Below are 18,063 nucleotides of genomic sequence, written 5' to 3'. Positions count from 1 at the left end.
TCTCTAACCTCCCTGGACAGCCATGCTGCGAGCCCAGGGCTTAGAGCAGGCTAGTGTGTGGCGGCTGCTGGCTGTGAAGCTGTGAGTTGCCCAGGCTGCTGCATGGCTTCCCACTCCTCACCATCACATCGTGTTAGAATGCCGGGCAGGGGCGGCCCACAGGGTGAGGGTGCAGGGAGAGGTGGGAGGAGCTCTTAGCGTGAGAGTGAAATTTCAGATTATCTGGGATTTAGGGCCTAAGGCCTGTGACCAAGATCCTCGGGTACTTGGTTGCCCAAGAATAACTCTTGGATTTTATTTCGGAAATACCTTAAGTTCCCAGTCTGAGTGAAATATCGATTCCTAGACACCTTGTATCGTTCTTCAACAGAGTTGGGACCTGGTGCAACAAACACAGAACTACTTGAAACTGCTGCTTTCCATAATTAACAGCGATGGTGAGTCTGCCTCCGCCTGAGCCCTCAAGCCGTTGGCCCTTCTGGATATTCCCAGGTCATGATACCATGAATATGTTTGTTGGGGTCACACACCTGCCTTTTGCTTTATGGGAGAAGGATTTAGGGATTCCCTTGTCCATTGGCAGCTTTATTCCTCAAAACCTTAGAAAACAAAATTGTGAGCTCATTACCATCTGAACTATGCACCGTGTTTCTACACTAGGTTAGCTGACCTTTGATCATCAGCGTTGTGTGTGGGGCCGGAATTGCCTCTTCTAATTCAGAAAGATGAGAGAAAATCAGTTCTGGATTCTTATTGGGCACACACGAAAGTCCCTAGAGGGCCTGTTCACTGAATGGTACTCCAGCTGGTTTGGCTGTTTTGATTGGATGGGCCCATCATGCTCAGTGTCTCTAGGGTGGGCTGACTAACTCATCGATACCAGTCAAGGCTTCTGTGGGGTTGCTCTTGCTTAAACAAGTGGAAATGTATAGCTTATATAACCAAGAAAGCCCCAAAGCAGAGCCAGGTGCCTAAGAAATGTCATAAAGAACCTCCTTGTTTCTCATACCCACTGTCTCATTAGCTTTGTAACCACTCTTGATTTGTTTCCTGCCATCTGACCTCCCCCAGGAGAGAGAGAGAGAGAGCCTCTGTTCCAGAGCTCATGCTCATTGACCTGGTTTGGGTCAAGTGCCCATCCTTGAACCAGTCACTGTGGCCAAGTGTGCAAAAAAGTCACATGCCTAACTCTGGAGTTAAGCAGTGGTTCTCTACCTGGGGCAGTACTGCTTCTGGGGAAATGGGTGTTGTAGGAACTGGAGGAAGGGAGCTTCTGGAAAAATGGGTGTTACAGGCACTGGAGGAAGGCTACTAGCATTTGGTGCGTGGTTAGCCAACAGTCCCAAATGTCCTGCAGTTCCTGGGACAGCCCTGCACAGTGAAGAATTGTCTTCCTCCAAAATACCTGTAGGGACCCCTGAGAAATGCTGGGTGAGGATATGCACATCAGCCCCACCTAAATGACCTGGGCAGTACTGCTTGTCTAGAAAGGTAGCCAGAAGAAAGAAGAAGAAATGCTGTGTACAGAGACAAGTGCCTGCCACCCACCCCTTTCTGGGAGTAGGTGGGAGAAGAATCTTGGAGAGGCCCACCAGGAAGAGGGAGACTAGGGGTGGCATGGCTGACACCAGACCAGGGTGGTGGCATGTCCTCTTCTCATGCACCCGTGTTTGCTTTGCTTCTGGGTTTCCTGTCGTGTGGTTCCTGAGTAGATGACAGCGGGCTGCTGGTACACTGTATCTCAGGCTGGGATCGGACCCCCCTCTTCATCTCTCTCCTACGCCTTTCCTTGTGGGCTGTGAGTATGGATGGGCTGGGCCGTGGGGTCCGGGAGCTTGCTGAGGCCATCTACCAAGATTACTCTGGGAGCATTAGGAGTACCTCCAGAAATTAGAGATTTGGGATGAGGAACCCCAAGTGTTCAGAGCAAGTGTTAGGTTTAATGCTGTTTTGGGGACTGTTGGGCAGCCCGGTTGTCACTGGGTCTGTGGTTGCAGTTCAGCTCCTGGGACAAGGAGGGGGTTGTCATGGGGAGTCATCTTTCTAATCTTAGCATGTCTCTCTGGTCTCTTCCAGGATGGGCTTATCCACACATCCCTGAGGCCTGCTGAGATCCTCTACCTAACTGTGGCCTATGACTGGTTCCTCTTTGGGTAAGCCTTCCTTTCCCAGGTTGTTGGGTGGGCACCATGCCTGGGGAATGGTGTTTCCGTGTGCATCTGGGTGTGGTGGCTCCTGTGACAGGGTTAGAGGTGAAGACCATCCCGCCTCCTTGGGAAAGACTGAAGGGGCTTGTCAGGCCCCACTGAGGTTGTGGTGCCAAAGCCATGGTCTGTCCCTGTAACTCAAGGCCCCCTTTGCCCTCCCGTCTTGGGGTGCTGCTCGCTTTGACCTCCTTGCCTTCTTGTTTCAGGCACATGTTGGTAGATCGGCTCAGCAAAGGAGAGGAGGTGGGTACTGTGAGCAAATGCCGGGGCTCTGAGAACAACAGCACGACGTCCTGTTTGGCATCCACACTTAGGGGGCAGTTCCCTGCCCAGTGCGTGCAGGGATCGGGCGGCATGGCCACAAAAGCAGCAGCACAACAGCCCCCGTCCTGAGCCTCCGTTCCTGTCCTGTGCGGCAGAGAATAACGCTTGCCCACATGGCTGCCCTGAGCCCCGGCTGCCAGTCCTCTTCTTGCTTTGGCTGCCGTCTTTCTCACAGGTGACCTTGTTTTCTGCACTCAGTTACGGAACCAAATTACAAGCCTTTTCCTGGGCTCCTCAGCCCTACAGCTACAGCCAGAGGCTCTTCCCTGTCTGTCTTTCCTGTTCACATCCATGCAGCAACTTGTAAGCCCCACGGCCAGCGGAGCAAGCCCGGGTCCCGCCCGGCTGCTCGCCACCAGCCCAGGGAGCAGACCCAGACCAGGGCACAGCCAGCCGGCCTCCAGGGTCTCCTTACTCTCTGGGCACTGTTCCCTCTTCCTCTCTCTGCCCTCTCTGTACCCCATCCTTTTCTGCTTTTCGCAGTGTTTGCCTCTTTGGTATGCTTACTTTTCAGCCTGTTTTCCCTGCACGCAGACCTGGAGTCAGACCTGAGTTTGAACCCTGCTTGTCCCACCTATTACTTGGTGACCCTGAGTAATGTGATTCACCTTGAGTCTCCTGGTGTTGGTCATGCTGCCTCACAAAGAGAATGAGTCTAGGTGCCCAGCGTGGGAGCCACACAGCGTTAGCTCTTTCTCTTTTGCCCTCTGTCCCCCCCGCTTCCTGAAGCATCTTTCTCACCCTCCTGAGGCTGCCTTCTTTCCAAGCATCTTATCTTGTGCCTCCTCCTTTTGTTCCTCCCTCTCAGCGGCTCCTCAGCAGCTCCTCTCCCCTTCCAAATCTCTTGAGTACTTATCGCATCTGCAGGGGCTGCAGAGCTCACAAGCCTGTTCCTCAGAGGCCTCCATGAACTCTGTCAGAGGCAGTGACTTTGGCATTGAAATCAGCACGTAAAGCCCCTTTGCAGCCTCTCATTTTGAGACTGACTGGTGCTCCAGAACATTCTGCCCTCCACGCAGCCTCCCCCACCCTCAGAACAAGCCAGATTCTGCCTTCAGAAACTGGACAGAGGATGAGGCCAAGTCCAGTGGGGTCTGGATTCAGACCCTGGCTATCTCTCATCCCCATAAATAAGAGGGTCTCCTCAGCTGGAAGGGTTGGTTTTCAGGGTGTGGGCCTTTCTCTTACCCCTACCAGACACTCTAGACGCTGATGCTCTAAAACAGACAAACAAAACGGAGGCCTGTTAAATGGCCTCTCTCCTCCTCCCCAGCCCTTGAGGTTCACAGCACACTAGCATGTTAAAGACTAAAGGCTGTGGTGAAGACACCTATTTAATTTTATGTAACCCAGCATTTTCGTACTGACCTAACCTGGGGCACCCTCCCTCCCTTTTGGTGAGGGGGTGGTGTTTGTTTGAGGAAATCATATGGGGCTCTGGGATACCACGTGGGTGTTTATCCAAGTGAGGGTTTGATGGGCCACTCCTTTCAGAATCACTGAGGAGTTTGTGTAAAAACTGCAGAGACTGCCTTGTGTGCACTTCATGGGGGCCCATTTGACTAGGGCACTGGCTGGAAGGGAGGAGAGAGGCGGTGGGAATGCAGCTAGAGGTCAGGAGCCGCCTCCTGCCTCTGCCCACCTCAGACTCTGGCTGCCCCTCACCCCTGGTTCTTCTGAACTACCATTTCTGGGTGTTCCTCCTACAAAATCTGATCCCTTTCCCTTCCATTATGTTCCTGCAGTGTCCATTAATCTCCTCACCCCCAGATCTCTCTCCCAGCTGTTCTTCCTGGTTAGCCTCTCTCCTTGGGGTCCTTAGGAGAGGCTGAGGGGAAAAGCTGCCATTCTCTTCATCCTTTTCAGTGGCTCGAGAACATGCATGTTGAATTTGAAGATGGTTTGAAAACTCACTGGCTTACCCTTATACATTCCCTTCCTTCCTTTCCCTAACCCAGGCACATTACCCTGTCTGCCAAACCCTCTCCCACCCATTTATAGAGCAGAATGTCCAGCAGCGTCCCTGAGGCAGGGCTGTTGTCCATCAGGGTTGACCAGGTGGCTGGCTGCCCTCTCCTAGGAGCTCAGCCACCTAGATTCCTCTCCTTGGAGAAAGCTGTCTTCTCATGTGTGCTGCTTTTTGGTTTCTTCAGATTTTCTTCTTCTGCTTCAATTTTTTGAAGCATATCATCTCTGAGGAGTTCTCTGCTCTGAAGACACAGAGGTGAGGAGAGACCTGTTCTCTCACACTGGGCAGGGCACTCTGGGAAGGGCCACTCTGGGAAGAGTAGGCAGGGTCTCACTCACTGTCTGATTCCCTGCCTGGCTTCCCTGCATGCTTGGCAAGTTGGCATCTCATCCCTGCCTTCCCTCTGAGGCCAGGGTAGGGATTCCTGGTGAGAGCCAGTGGGGAAAGAGGCTCTCCTGCCCATGAGGCAGGCCTGGGGTCAGCCTGCAGTCATACTAACAGAAAGGCTATGGGACAAAGGAGTGGTCTCTGGGGACTAGGAGAGCAGGGCACATTGCTGCCGGGAAAAGCCAACCTAGGGACAGGAGGACTCCCAGCACCCCATACTCTGACTGAGACAGCAGATTCTTCTGCCTGCCCTTTCCTGGGCTGCTGCAGAGGTGTGTCTGCATCTCTGTGCAGCCTTCTACCATGGAACAGTCTGCCTCCAGCCTGGGAAACACAGGAGTCTTGCCTGGCAGTTGCCTTACAACCTCTCTCAGAGTTGGTGTCTTTGAGTTCACTTGCCTCCAAATCCCAGCTCCTAGGTGTGTTGGGCCAGATTGAACTCTGAGGGGCCAAGGTGAAAGAGAGGAGTCGGGCTTTGCTGGCCTATCAGAAGTGGCCTGACGTTTTGCAACACTCTAGGTAGGACCTGTCTCATTGATTGGCCAGTGAGTTGGAGCTTCTTTCCCAGGCAAGCAGCATGCTGGGTATGGAGACAACAGAGAAGACTGCATGTAATTCACTATTCTGGTTTCTCTGTACAGGAGGAAGAGTTTGCCAGCCCGGGATGCGGGCTTCACTCTGGAAGATATCTGTATGCTGAGTGAGTTACAGGCCCCAGCAGATTTCCCTTCCTCTGTGCATCTTTCTGAGTGTAGACCACGCAGGAACTGTTTGTTCTAGAAACTTCCCTTTCCAGATGTAGGGTGTGGAAGAGCTAGGGGACCAGTAGTGTGAGAAGATAATGTGCTAACCAATGGCACTTGCTTCTTTCAGGACGAAAGGACCGCGGGAGCACCACCAGCCTTGGCAGCGACTTCTCTCTGGTTATGGAGAGCTCCCCAGGAGCTGCCGGGAGTTTCACCTATGAGGCCGTGGAGCTGCTCCCTGCAGGAGCACAGACTCAGGCAGCTTGGTGAGGGGCCAGGCTGGAATTAAGCTTGCTCACAGCTGTGGCCCAGGGCCACCAGCTCCAGGGAGCCCTAAGAACAAAGGGGCCCCCGACAGTAGGGCTGAGAGCACAGCTCCATGCCCTGCTGTCTCTCCTAGCCCTCAGAGGCCAGCCATCTGTTTGGTGAGGGGCACTGGCCACGGTGGCCCAGGAACATAAAGGGCTGGGGCTCCCTGTGGGATGAAGAAAGAAGCCGCAGGGCTGGGCAGACAGGGTGGGGTGAGGGGAGGCTGGTGTTAAAGAGACTCCCTGGGGGAGCTCCCTTGTATCATTTGCTTGGGGGGTGGGGGGCCAGTTACAAAAAAAGAAAATAAGTGAGTTCAAAATGATGGTGAATTGGGAACTTGTTTGAGGGTGAACTCCTCTGAGAATCTGATGACTCTGTCTCTAGACAGATGACTCAAACTTTTGTATTGCATTTGGAAGGAGGAGCAGTTACTGAGCTGTTACGAATCTAGCCTGTACTCCAAGGCCAGTGGGACAGTGTTATTTGGATGTCACATTCCCTCTCTGAAGACCCAGTCCTTGCTGCTCATGGCCAAGCCTGAGGCAGTGCTAATGTATACCCATCCCCATGTGGCATTTTCCCAGTGGAAATAAGGACTGGGCTCTGACATTTGGTAAAAGTGGGCAGAGGGCTTGCCTGGGGTGGCCCCTTGGCCAACAGCCCTACTCTTTCTACTGCAGGAGGAAGAGCCACTCATCCTCTCCACAGAGCGTGCTCTGGAACCGGCCACAGCTCTCAGAGGACCGCCTGCCTTCCCACCAGGGGCTGGGGGAAGCCAAGTCTTCCAGCTCCTCATCCTCAAACCATTCTGACTTTTTCAGGATGGGTAGCAGTCCCCTGGAGGTCCCCAAACCCAGGTGAGGAGCTCCAAAGCCCCTAATGGTGGACGTGATTAGCCCTTCCCTCTTACTAAGCCTGGGGAGTGGGGTTCCAGCCCCTGAGCTGGTATCTACGATGGTGTCTTGGGACAGAGCGCCTTGGCCTCGGCCTGGTGGGCAGTGTACCCAGGAGACAGAGGGGCTTGACAAGCTTCACAAACCCCTGTTTGGAGGATGGGTTAATGTTTGTGTAAGAGCTGGTTTGTAGGATGATTTGAGACTCCTTCCCAGAGTGCTAGCAGATGGGGAATCTAGAAGGTGTACTGACTGCAGTGTGATGGGCAGAGGGTCAGGGCTGCCTCCCCCTATTGCCTTTGGTGGGTCTCAGCCTTCATGGCCCTCCCATTATGCTTAACGAGATGGACCCAGATCCTCAGAGTCCTTGGTTCTCATATTCCATGTCTGAACTGGAAGGGCAGTGAGGAGAACCGACAGGGAGTTAGGCTAGATAAGTGTGGCTCAGGCAAACCTTGGGAGACTCTGTACACCTAAGAAGTGCTCAGCCAGATGGACAGGTGTGGCTGGAGTGTGCTGTGGGAATGGTGTTCCCTAGAAGAGAGGAAAGCTGAGCACTGGGCAGGGGCTTAGGATTGAGGGATGGCCTGGCACTTGAGGAAAGCATTTCCTGGCTGACCCCATACACTTCTTCGTCATACCCACACAGAAGGAATCCTGTGAGTTGCTTTGTTTTTTAAAGTCTCGAGAACGTCTGGCCCTTCTGGAGAGAAGAAAGCAGTGTGTGACTTACGAGGTCCTTGATAAATTCCAAGGAGAAAGGGGCATTTAGCATAGAGAGTGTGAGCCTTGGAGTCTACCTCAGATTTGAACCCAGCTCTGAAATGGACTGCTCCAAAAGTGTCAGGCCTTTTCCTTTTAGCAGGCCTGTTAACAGTGAGGAAACTGAGCCCCAAAGTCACAGGGAAGACCTGAAACTTCTGGAACCTGCCTCCTGTCCCCACCCTCTGGCTTTTCTCCATGGGCAAAAAGCAGGCAGTGGAGGAAAACACCTTCCCCATGCCGGCAGCAGATGTGCTCCAGGTCAGCAGGAGCCCCACGGAGTGCACTGACCGGAGGAGTCCTTTGTGCTCACCTCTGAAGGTGAGCCCTCCAACGCGGAGCGCTGCCGTGTCTGCCAGGGGCATAGCTGAGTCTGCTAAACAAAGACCAGGACTCCTCTGACCACGCAGGAGGTTTGGTGAAGATAGCTGAGCAGAGATGGTGCCAGGCCGACAAGGCCACATGCCTGTGCTCGGTCCTGTCCTCTCTGTGTGCCTACTGCCACGCCACCCTTGTCTGCACGCGGCCACACGGCCCGGCTTTCCTCAGAGCTGCCCTGGGGCCGTGGCGGCACGGCCTAACCCTCGCAGTTCCGGGCTGGAACTCTTGTTCAGTGTCCCCACCTCCTTTCCTGCCTGTGCAGCATTGCTGGACAGCTGGGAAGGAGGCCAGAAGAGTCCTCCTCTCCTCTCGGGTCCTGCTGCAGCCTTAACTGTCCCACTGCTAGGGTTTCCCCCGCTGAGGCAGCACTCCCATCACCTTTACGCACACCCCAGCTTTTTATTATTCCCTTCTTCCTGCCAAGAGATCCTCCTTCCCAGTCTGGTGATCTTTCCTTCAGTCTCACCAGTGGTTCTCTGCCTGCACTGGGTGGCTCAGACTCCTAGGGTTGGCCCAGCAGAGCTACAGAGGCCCCTCCCTAAGGAGACAGAGGAGGGTTGGGGGTGTCCTCTGGCCTTTCAGCCCTGTGTGCTTGGCCTGGTCGAGGCTGGGGTAGCTGGGCCAGAGTGGGGCACAAGGCCCTGGAGGGGCGTGGGTTGGGCTGCTTTGAAGTGTTTGGCTCTGCCAGTCTATTCTGGGAATGCCTGCTCGGAGCTCGACTGGTCTGGCCAGGCAGCAAGGTTCTGGACTGGCTGCCTGTTTGCCAGAGCTTTTGAAAGACTAGATTATTCAGATTTGGAGCATTCTAATTATGTATTTCCATTAACATTAAAATTAATTTAGTCTCTTTTAAAGTGCCTGAGGGATCCTGTCATTAGCTTCCCTGCCTCTCTTAGGTAACAAGAGCCAATCCGCTTTTTAATGCAGTGGGGGGAACTATAGGGAAAGAAACCCTTTAGTAAAGCTATCTGTGACAGCTGAAATTCCCCTCATTATGTGAAGGCTTTGGGTTTCGAATGCTCCAAATTCTGTAAGCATATTTCTCTTAAAGCAGGACTTCCTTATGAAAGGAGTCAGTAAAGCTTGGTGCAAAGTTAAGAAGTAGGTGAAAAAAGTTCGGTGGGGTGCTAATTCTTATCCAGTCCCAGCCCCAGGTGCCTCTCTGAGAAGACTGGTGGCTTTTTGCTTTATTAGCTGCCACTGCAACAGCTTCTGATTGAGCTGCATTTCTGGAACATTGTTAAATCTCTAATCAGCTGTAGGGCTGGGGTGAGAAGAGGCAGGGCCAATGCTCTGAGCTCACATGCCTCCCAAGGTTCTGGTAAGTGGCTCAGCCCCACGTGGCCTTGGTCTCTGCTCCAGAGTCAGACATCTTTAGGGGTGGGAGGTGGCTAGCACAGTCCTGTCCATACCTGAGGAGGGATGGTGTCACCACAGAGCCCAGCTTGAAGCTAAGCTGCCTAAAGAGCAGATTAACTTGGCTAAGGGACACCTAGCAGCAGTCTGGTTGAATAGCTAAGTAGAAACCTAGATACCAACTTCTGTTGCCCAGCTAGCTTCTCTTTCCCCATCTTCCACCACATATCGACTGCTCATTATAAGCAGTGAGCTCTGTCCTGGGCTTTGTTTAATGAGGCAGAGAAACCAGACTGCTTTCTGCAATACATAGGGTTCCTGTCCCATGTTTGACATTGTCATGCATAGGATCATAGCTTCCAACCAAGGATGAGTGGTAAGAAGCGTGAAGGCATTGCCAGCTTAAGTCCCAGAAAAGGACACTTAGAGTCCTAAAATATTTCTTGAGCTGCTACTCTTTCCTTCTCTCTCTCTCTTTCTCCCCACCGCCCCACACCCATGTTTAAAGGCTTAAAGTCTGGGCTGGGGAAAACTGATATTTTTTCCTTTATTTTTTTCCCCAAATGTGGTAAGAAATCCTGCCCTAGCCATCTCTGAAGTCAGTTGCTTTGTGAGTTCAGGAATTTGTTGAATTGAAGGAATCTTCCCTAAAGCTCCATTCCTGGAAGCATTCAATTAGGCAGAGGCTCTGGGACCATTATGTAGAGGCTTGGGGGGGTTGGCAGGTGTAGGTGTAGATTAGAGGGGACCTCCAGGCCCCCTCAAAGTGTGGGATTTTCAGTCTTGGCTCAAACGTTCATTCCTTGCATGACTTCAGACATGTCACTTGATGACTCTGAGTTTCTGTTTTCTCATCTGTGTAATCAAGAGGTTTAGACAGGCAACTCTCAGGTTCTTCCTAGTTGTGTACCTTCCAGCCTTCTGTGTCAACTCAGGGGCTTCCAAGTGTAATTAACCAAAAAACCCATCTCAACAGGTTTAAACAATAAAGGAAAACTGTTGGTTCTTATGGAAAAGTCCAGGGGAAAATATGACCTTCAGGGGTAGTCTGATCAAGGCTCCAACTCCATTTTCCTATGATTCTTTCCCCTTGCCTCCTTCCACATGCTAGCTCTGTCCTCTAGCCAGCTTCCGTAATGGTGAACAGCCACTCCTGGGCACCCTGCTTCCTTTCTCACATCCAGGAATCACATGAGGACCCCCTTTCCAACCAGAATCACAAGCTCTCTGCTTTATGCCAGTTGAAAAGTATGTGCCCATCCCCGAACCAACCCCTGAAGCCCCTACTGCCCCTGATCAGGAAGGAAGATCAGTATACCATGGGGCTAGTTTGGGCCGAGTTTCAGTCCCAGCGTGGCCACTCCTAGCTATGTGCAACTTGGAAAAATCACTTCCCTCCTGAGCTCAGTTTTTTCATTCCACCTTAAAGATCAAGTGATGATCCACCTTCCATAAGTTTAGGTTTAAATGAGATAATAGAACTAAGTATCTGGCACACAGTAAATACTCATTCTTTCCACAGATGCTCAGTAAACTGTAGTTGTGGTGAAGGACCAGTCCTTATTCACATATCTGAGGGCATATGGGCCATGGCAGGGTACTAGGCATCTAGGTAAAAGGCCAGGCCAGGCACCGCAGGGCAGACCTGTTTATTCATGCCTCAGCTGTGTGGGTCAGGCCAGCTCTGCTTGTGTGGGTATTCTTGTACCTCTTCCCGAAGAGGCCTAGCTAAAAGATAACCTGCCTGAGTCCTGCGTACACTGGGTGTCTGGGGGGGGGGGGGGGGAGTGGGAGTTGCAGCTCTTTTGGTGCTATAAAGAGGGGCCTAGGCTATATCTAGATAAGGGAGTGAAATGTTGCCAAAATCCAGTCTCCTGGGCAGAGGTGTGAGCCTTCCGAGACCTGGGGATGTGGACAGATGACCTTGGAAGCATCATCGGTTCCACAGTTCTCCAGTTGGAGGGTAGGTTGGCCCCATGTTCCCTCTGGCCCTGTAGGTAGATTGGAGGAGCTAGAACTCAGACTTCTCTCTCTCTCTTTTTATTTTTCCCCCTGCTTTGTTTGTGCTTGAGTAAAGATGCAGGGCAGTAGAGTGTGGGGTCTTAATAAAGCTGGTTAAGTTACCTGTGTACTGAGACTATCTTGAAAGTTCTTCTTTCATTAGGCAGGTGCAGGTACTACTTCTGGTGACTGTTTGCTTTCATCTTTAGATGTCCCCTCCAGCCAGCTAATCCAGATCGGCACTTAGCACCTTTCTGCTTAGCATAGTCCCTTGCTCTCAAACCCAGGAGCTGAACAACTGCTTTGCAACCCTTTCTTTGACAAAAGCCTCAGATAGGAAGATTTGTCTGCAGCTGATTGCTTCCTGAGATGGCTTTATGTCCCCTGGGATCACATACTCTGTTGCTATCTGTACTGCCTACTTCATTCCACAGCTATCCCCTGGCTCCCCCAAATGTGTTCTTTGCCTGGTGGTGCTAACTGCTAGATGCTAGGGACCTGACTAGCCTAAGGGGACCAGGAATCCTCCCATTCCATCCTGTCATTTTTCCATTGGTAGTTGAGTCTCTCATAGTCTGGGAGCGGGGGTTACGGAGAACCTAAGAAACCTCCCATGTTCCCAGCCCCAGGAGCACCCCATCCTACTCAGCATCCCTTCCATTCCCTCAACACTGGGGTTCAGCAGTTGTTTTCCTACAGACTGCTAAAACTGGAAAGAAAATCTGCCCTTAAAAAGTTTCAACAGTAGATGAGATTTGTGGAGCCAAGCTGACCTCAGTCGAGTTATGCTGACTGCAGGCCCAGCATAACCTGGAGGAAGTAGAGGGAAACTACCAGACTGTGATGTGATTAGCCCCTCCTGGGCAGCTGTCTCTTTGATTTACAGACTGCTTGAGTCCTGCCAAGTTTAGAAACAAGGAAACCCTGCTTTGTGGGGCATGAGGGGCTTCCACCAAGTAGCCGACCATGTCCTATTCTCATCCCTAATGCCGTCACACGCCTTCCAGAGTTGAGCAGGAATGATGAATGTGGAAGTCTCTGTGTTGCAGGGGGTTCCTATTCATGGCAGCTTTAATGTAGAAGACCATCTGTTTTCCCTGGTCTCAAGGTGGTTCTGTTGTAGGACAAATCTGTAATCAAACTTGGCTTTAAAAATCTCTTCTTGGACTCACTAGCGTGGGACCTTCAGTAAGTGTCTTCACCTGTCTGGACTGCCATTTCTCGCTCTGTCTCTAAGATAAGGATGGTTAACGATTACCAGAGCTGCAGTACCTGGCCAGAGTATCACTCAGGTGGCAGCTGCTTGAGGATGAGCCTGGGGTGGCCACTCATGAGGGCTGTTGCCTCAAACTTGGGAGACACTGATGCTAGCTAACTGGGTGGGCCAAGGTCAATGAATGTCTCTGTTTCCCACCCCCTGTACCACTATTCATGCTTCTCTGTTCCAGGGCCCTACAGAAGCACTTTCTGCTATTCTTGAATTAAAGAATAAAGGGTCAAACATCAAAGATGATGTACCTCTGGGGATGGAGACCTGGGGTAGCCGATGAAAGGGCCTTGTTTGATGTCTTCCTATCTCCCTTCCTCCTCCACCCCCAGTGACTGGGCTACTGCCCTGAGACAGTAGAGAGAGGTTAGCTGTCAGCGAGGTGGTGGCCGAGGTGGTGGCCGCAGTAGATTCCCAGTACAGCTTTCCTCTCCCTGCACTGCCCAAATCTCCATCTGAAAAAGGCCTGATGAAGCTGTCAAGTTGCCTGCCTGATTTCATCCCTTAGGGCATAACCAGTGAGTTTGCCAGGTTGATGCTTGTGAATACAAACTATGGCTCCTGGAAGGTGCTGCAGAGAAAGCCTGTGTATGGGGTGGGGGGCGCTTCAGGGCTCCCATCACCTCACTCTTCAGTCTAGGTCACCACCCTCCACCATCTCCAAGAAGCTTATTCTCCCATCGCTCTGATAAGACTTCAGTGGCCCCTGGGTTCTGCCTTGCCCACCCTGCCAATCTGCATGCCAGGGGTGTTTGAGGTGATCCTGCCTCCCTGGTTCCTAGGGCATCCGGCCTTGCTTCCTTCCTTTTGGCGCTGCTGAGACTGTACTTGCTGTGTCAGCCACCGTGGCAGGCATGCCCTGACCTGATGCTTTGGTTGCTGGCTCACCTCTTCTCATTCTGCTTTGCTCTTGTTTTTCTGTAAGTCTTTGCACGAAGCATTGTCCTCACAGCTGAGCCTGTGGCCCAGGACCACCATAGCCCCACCCCGACTCCTCCAAAGGGCCTCCCCTGTCAGGCATATGACTGACTATGCATCATCTCCCCTCTCTCTCCTCTCTGCCCCAGATCAGTGGACCATCCCCTGCCCGGATCCTCTCTCTCCACAGACTTTGGCAGCTGGCAGATGGTAACAGGCTGTGGCAGTATTCAGGAACGGGCTGTCCTGCACACAGACTCCTCTCTCCCTTTCAGCTTCCCGGATGAGCTCCCTAACAGTTGTCTGTAAGTGTCTTGCTTGAGGAGGCAGGATGCTCCCCTGCCCATATCAGAAGCTGGTGAGCCATCAGGAGTGTTGGTTGAGTGAGGCAGCAGCTGGCCCGGGATCCCTGCCCCTCCTCAGTGTCAGCTAAGTATACCTCACTGCTCCTGGACTCCTGAGGTATGGAAGAGGCTTTCTGGGCTGCTCAGGAAGTGTGTTGCGGTGTGTGCTCACTCTCTTGAGCCTCCGAAACTCGTCCACAGGTGCCTCGGGGCACACCCTGAGGGAAAGCTGTCTGGACTGTAACTATAGAAGGTTCTATTTCTGTCCAAGGCTTTGCCTGACATGAGAATCCTTTGAAATCAGAACAGTGGGGTAGTGAAGGTAGGTGTATGGTGGAGACCACAGCCAGAATGGAGCTAGGTCAACTCAAGGGATGTGCTCCTCCAAGCAGAACCAAGGGTTCCTTGCCATCCCCTTCCTCCTCTTGTCTTCTGCTTTTACCTCCAGTCAGGTAAGAAAATTGGATGGGGATACCAAGTCCCAAGGCTGTAAAATCCTCCCCCTTTGAGGCTCCAGCACTGGGCTTTCAAGTCTTACAGTGTGTCCGCTTGAGTGGCTGCCTCTGTGGCGCCCCCCTGCCCGCTTTACTGCTTCATGGGTGTCAGGCCAGGTAGAGCCTCTGGTGGCCTGGGGAACAAGGCCTCTCCTCCCCACGACGGGCTGAATGAACTTCAGGTGCCGGGCATTCATTGTCCCCACCAGAATCTGGCTCATACCCACCAGAGCTGACAGGTCAGAGGCGAGTTGCCCTGGGGTGTTAAGAAGGATCCCTGCTGAGGGCAGGCAGAGGCCGGACCTTGGGATTCCAGGATGGAATAGGCCCAAGAGCCATCTCTGGAGGAAGCAGACATCTCTGCCCCTGCTTGATGGCACCCCTCACGTAACTGGCATTAACCACTGAAACGGGCAGCTCTCTGAGCTCCTAGCAAACCCCCACCATCTGGGTGGTTCCCAGAAGAAAGCTAGGTTCTATGTGATCTCATGGCCTCCAAAATTGCAGTGTAGGGATGGGGTCAGGGTTGATTCCTGCTGAGGTCATACAGTATGTCGATTTAGTGCTTGGGCTTTGTTATCAGAGAAATTTAGTCAAAACTCCTGGCTGCTGTGCCTTACCAGCTATGTCTTGGGGTGTCAGCCCTTACTTCTCTGAGCCTGCTGGCTCATCTCTTGAGAGAGAATGGCACTAGAGTATCTCTGCCTGCCTACCCCTTACCTGCTGTGTGTCCTCAAGTGAATCACCTATCCTCTCTGGGCTTCAGTTTTCTTATCTCTAAGTAGGCTGATCCCTCCCTCTTCTGCCTCCCAGAAATAAGGGGCAGTGAGAATGCACACGTATGGACCTTTGGATATTCCCTGTGAATACAAACTACTAATCTGAATTATATGATATGCCCTAAGGAAAAGCTGAAGAAGAACACATGGCCTACAGCCTATGTGAAACCTAATTAGAGTGTAAAGAAGAACTAGGGCCACATGTCTCCCCCAAATGCCAAGACAGACTTTGGAGTTCTTCACGGTATTGCAGGAATCCAGTATCAGCTCCGTTTTCCTAGTGTTGCTGCAAGAGCTACTTGACTTTCCCTCACCCTAGGACCTGCTGCTTCTCTCTCTCTCCCACAGTAGTCACCCACTCATACCTACCACTCCCACCAGTCTACTTTCCTTCAGTCTGTTCTCCCCATACCTACCCCAGGACTGCCATTTATCCTCATACCTCCATCTGTTTCCCCCAGGCCCTGGGGTACAAGTCATTTGGGCTTGGGAATTGGAGACAGTGCTGCTACTTCTGACAGATTCCCTGGAGGGATTACACAGGGATTGGTCTCTTGGGGGGACATTTTGGTGTCAGTGGTCAGGGCTAGTCTTGATTTTTAGGTGGATGGGAACATGAGGGTTCGTGTCATGTAGGTCTGTGGCCCCTGGAGAAAGCCCTCCAGGGGACAGTTAGGGTGAATACCATGTGAGTTCCTGACCTTTCTTTCCTCTGATTCCATGTCCCTCTCACCCCTAGACTGCATACCTTTTAGTTCATAGGTTGGGTGTGGCTGGTACCTCAGGTCTTCTCTTCTCTTCTATTAAAGACCTTTCAAAGTGTCAAATAGCCTCATGGAATTCATTCTTTGATAAGCCTGAGTTTTCATGCACTTGTTCCCCTTCAGGGGTTTTTGTTTGTTTTTTTTACTTGTTCCCCTTCTTGACTTGTATTTGCAGGTTAAGGAGAGAAGAGGGGCTTCCCGTCTTCTGTGATCAGTGTCTGCAGAGGCCAGGGAAGGAACAGCAAATAAAATCAGAACAGGAATCCTGCTAGAAAAGCCAGCACCCTGCTAGCTATTTCCCTAGGGACCACAGTTGACCAAAGATGTAGCTGAAGCCTCAGGGGTTTCCGGTTGAGGACCCTGGCCTCTCCAGGACACTGCCAAGAACTTTCTCCCCGAATGCTCCAGGTCCTGGCCACAAGAAGGCTAAGCCTTTGGTCAGCCAAGGCTTGATGCCTCATCTTGTGGTCTCTCCTTAAGTCTCAGATTGGTGCCTCATATTATTCTCACTGAGGAATGGCAGCCAACAGTTGGCAAACTCCCTCCTGCTCACCTTCCCCCCAACTTCCCCAGTGTACCATTAAAACATGCTGGTTCTAGGTTCTCAGTAGCCTGAGAGCTGAGAGGAAAGATTATGGAGGGGAACAAGGCCAAATGTTTAGGGCCTGAACTGCAGGGGTAGTATGGCCACAGGACATGTGCTGGCCTGTGCTAGCAAAGGCAGAAGGATAGGTAGTATGGTGTGAGGATAAGGATGTTGGATCCTGCCCAGGGTAATGCATTCATTCTCCCTCCTTCCCTCCCTGCCCACAGGCTTGCAGCCCTGAGCGAACGGGAGACTCGGCTGCAGGAAGTACGGTCAGCTTTCTTGGCCGCGTACAGCAGCACGGTGGGGCTTCGAGCAGCAGCCCCCAGTCCCTCTGGTGCCATCGGAGGCCTGCTCGAGCAGTTTGTCCGTGGTGTTGGACTCCGGGGCACCAGCAGCAGCACCTTATGAAGTAGCCAGCTCCCAACAATTTCCTGTTCTCTCACCTGAGCCCTGAGCAGAATGAAAGCCATGCCCGGACAAGGGGTGCTTCAAGATAGGAGAGACATCTTCTCCCTCCTCTTCCTCCTCCATCATGCACATGGCAGCCCCAGAGCTGAGCAGGGCTAAGGACAGGGTTCTCCAACCCCCAGCTTCCTGACTGGTGACCACCATCCCTCTTGTCACTGCCTTTCCACCCACCCAAGTCTTGGTTGGGATTCCCATCAACTCTCAGAACTGTGTGTGGTTTCCCTGAGGCCTTGTGGAGGCTGAGACCTCACAAAAGACTCCCCTTTTCCTGTTCTTGTTTCCTGGAGAGGAGGGATCACCTGCACTGAGAATGAGGCAGTTTGACAGATCACAAAATTAAAAATCTTTTTGAACAACTCTCTTGCATCCTCATTTGGTTGCTGTCTTTGTGGAGTTATTTGGAGTTATCTGTTCTTCCTTGTGCTGGAAGGGGTTGGGGTGGGGGTCAGATAAAGCAGAAAGACAACTGAAGACTCGGTTGTGCCTCTTAACTCCTGAGCCATGACAGTCTCAGTGAGATGGGGACAAGTAGTCACAGGTTGTCAAGGTGGGAGCAGTGGTCCTCAGGCGTCAATGGGCCCTAGTCACCTAGGAACTCACACGGATTCCCAGGGCTGCCTGAAATTGAGACTTAGGGTTGCTGAGATGGTCATTTAGCTGGAATGGGCGGAGGTGTGTGTGGGAGGGGATCCTTAATTTTTAACAAGTTCTGCAGGGAGCACAGTCCTGGTACAGGTGACTCATGGCCCCTACCTTACGAAGCCCTGACTTTGGTGGAGGGACTGGCTTCTGGGGCTTTGGAGGCAGTAATTGGTGTGGGGAGAATGGACCTGGCTGACTACCACCTTCATCTGCACTGTGACCTAGATAGATTGCATCTTCACAGTATGTCTTCTGCATCTGTAACATCATGAAGTCAAGAGTTCAAAGACTTGGGCAAAGGGCTTTCAGAGTGCTATCAAGCTGCCATTTACTGAGTTCTGGCTCAACACAAAAGAGGTCACCCATGTGACTGCCCAGAGGAAGGAAATAATGGTGAACATTTCTTTAGTACTTACTGTGTATAATCCCCTGAGCTAAGTCCTTTATGTGGATTATCTCAAAA

The 18,063-nt window shown here is 52.1% G+C and overlaps 1 protein-coding gene across 16 annotated transcripts in view; it reads left to right on the top strand.

Annotated features, from left to right (window-relative positions):
* The window catches only part of MTMR14 (myotubularin related protein 14), a 46,929-nt gene extending 29,599 nt beyond the window's left edge, over positions 1-17,330 (top strand). For 10 of the 16 annotated variants that reach the window (XM_045861902.3, XM_045861901.3, XM_064592928.1 and 7 more), the window contains 10 exons: positions 371-437; positions 1,713-1,798; positions 2,077-2,153; positions 2,414-2,450; positions 4,685-4,755; positions 5,529-5,587; positions 5,761-5,899; positions 6,623-6,799; positions 13,670-13,825; positions 16,715-17,330. In XM_045861902.3, coding sequence (XP_045717858.1) covers positions 371-437; positions 1,713-1,798; positions 2,077-2,153; positions 2,414-2,450; positions 4,685-4,755; positions 5,529-5,587; positions 5,761-5,899; positions 6,623-6,799; positions 13,670-13,825; positions 16,715-16,898 — 1,053 coding nt within the window. In that variant the 3' untranslated portion in view covers positions 16,899-17,330. Of the gene's footprint in view, positions 1-370; positions 438-1,712; positions 1,799-2,076; positions 2,154-2,413; positions 2,451-4,684; positions 4,756-5,528; positions 5,588-5,760; positions 5,900-6,622; positions 6,800-7,697; positions 7,919-13,669; positions 13,826-16,714 lie in introns of those variants that run through there. The other 6 variants (XM_054504617.2, XM_045861903.3, XM_045861904.3 and 3 more) reach the window with 5 other exon arrangements.
* The last annotated feature ends 733 nt before the right edge of the window (positions 17,331-18,063 follow it).

This window comes from Mirounga angustirostris, unplaced genomic scaffold (assembly GCF_029215605.1).
Source record: "Mirounga angustirostris isolate CCGP_5_RB_7025 unplaced genomic scaffold, mMirAng1.0.hap1 SCAF_1, whole genome shotgun sequence".
NCBI lineage: Eukaryota > Metazoa > Chordata > Mammalia > Carnivora > Phocidae > Mirounga > Mirounga angustirostris.
The sequence above is the reverse complement of the archived record's forward strand: the minus strand, read 5'-3'. Positions and strand labels throughout refer to the sequence as shown.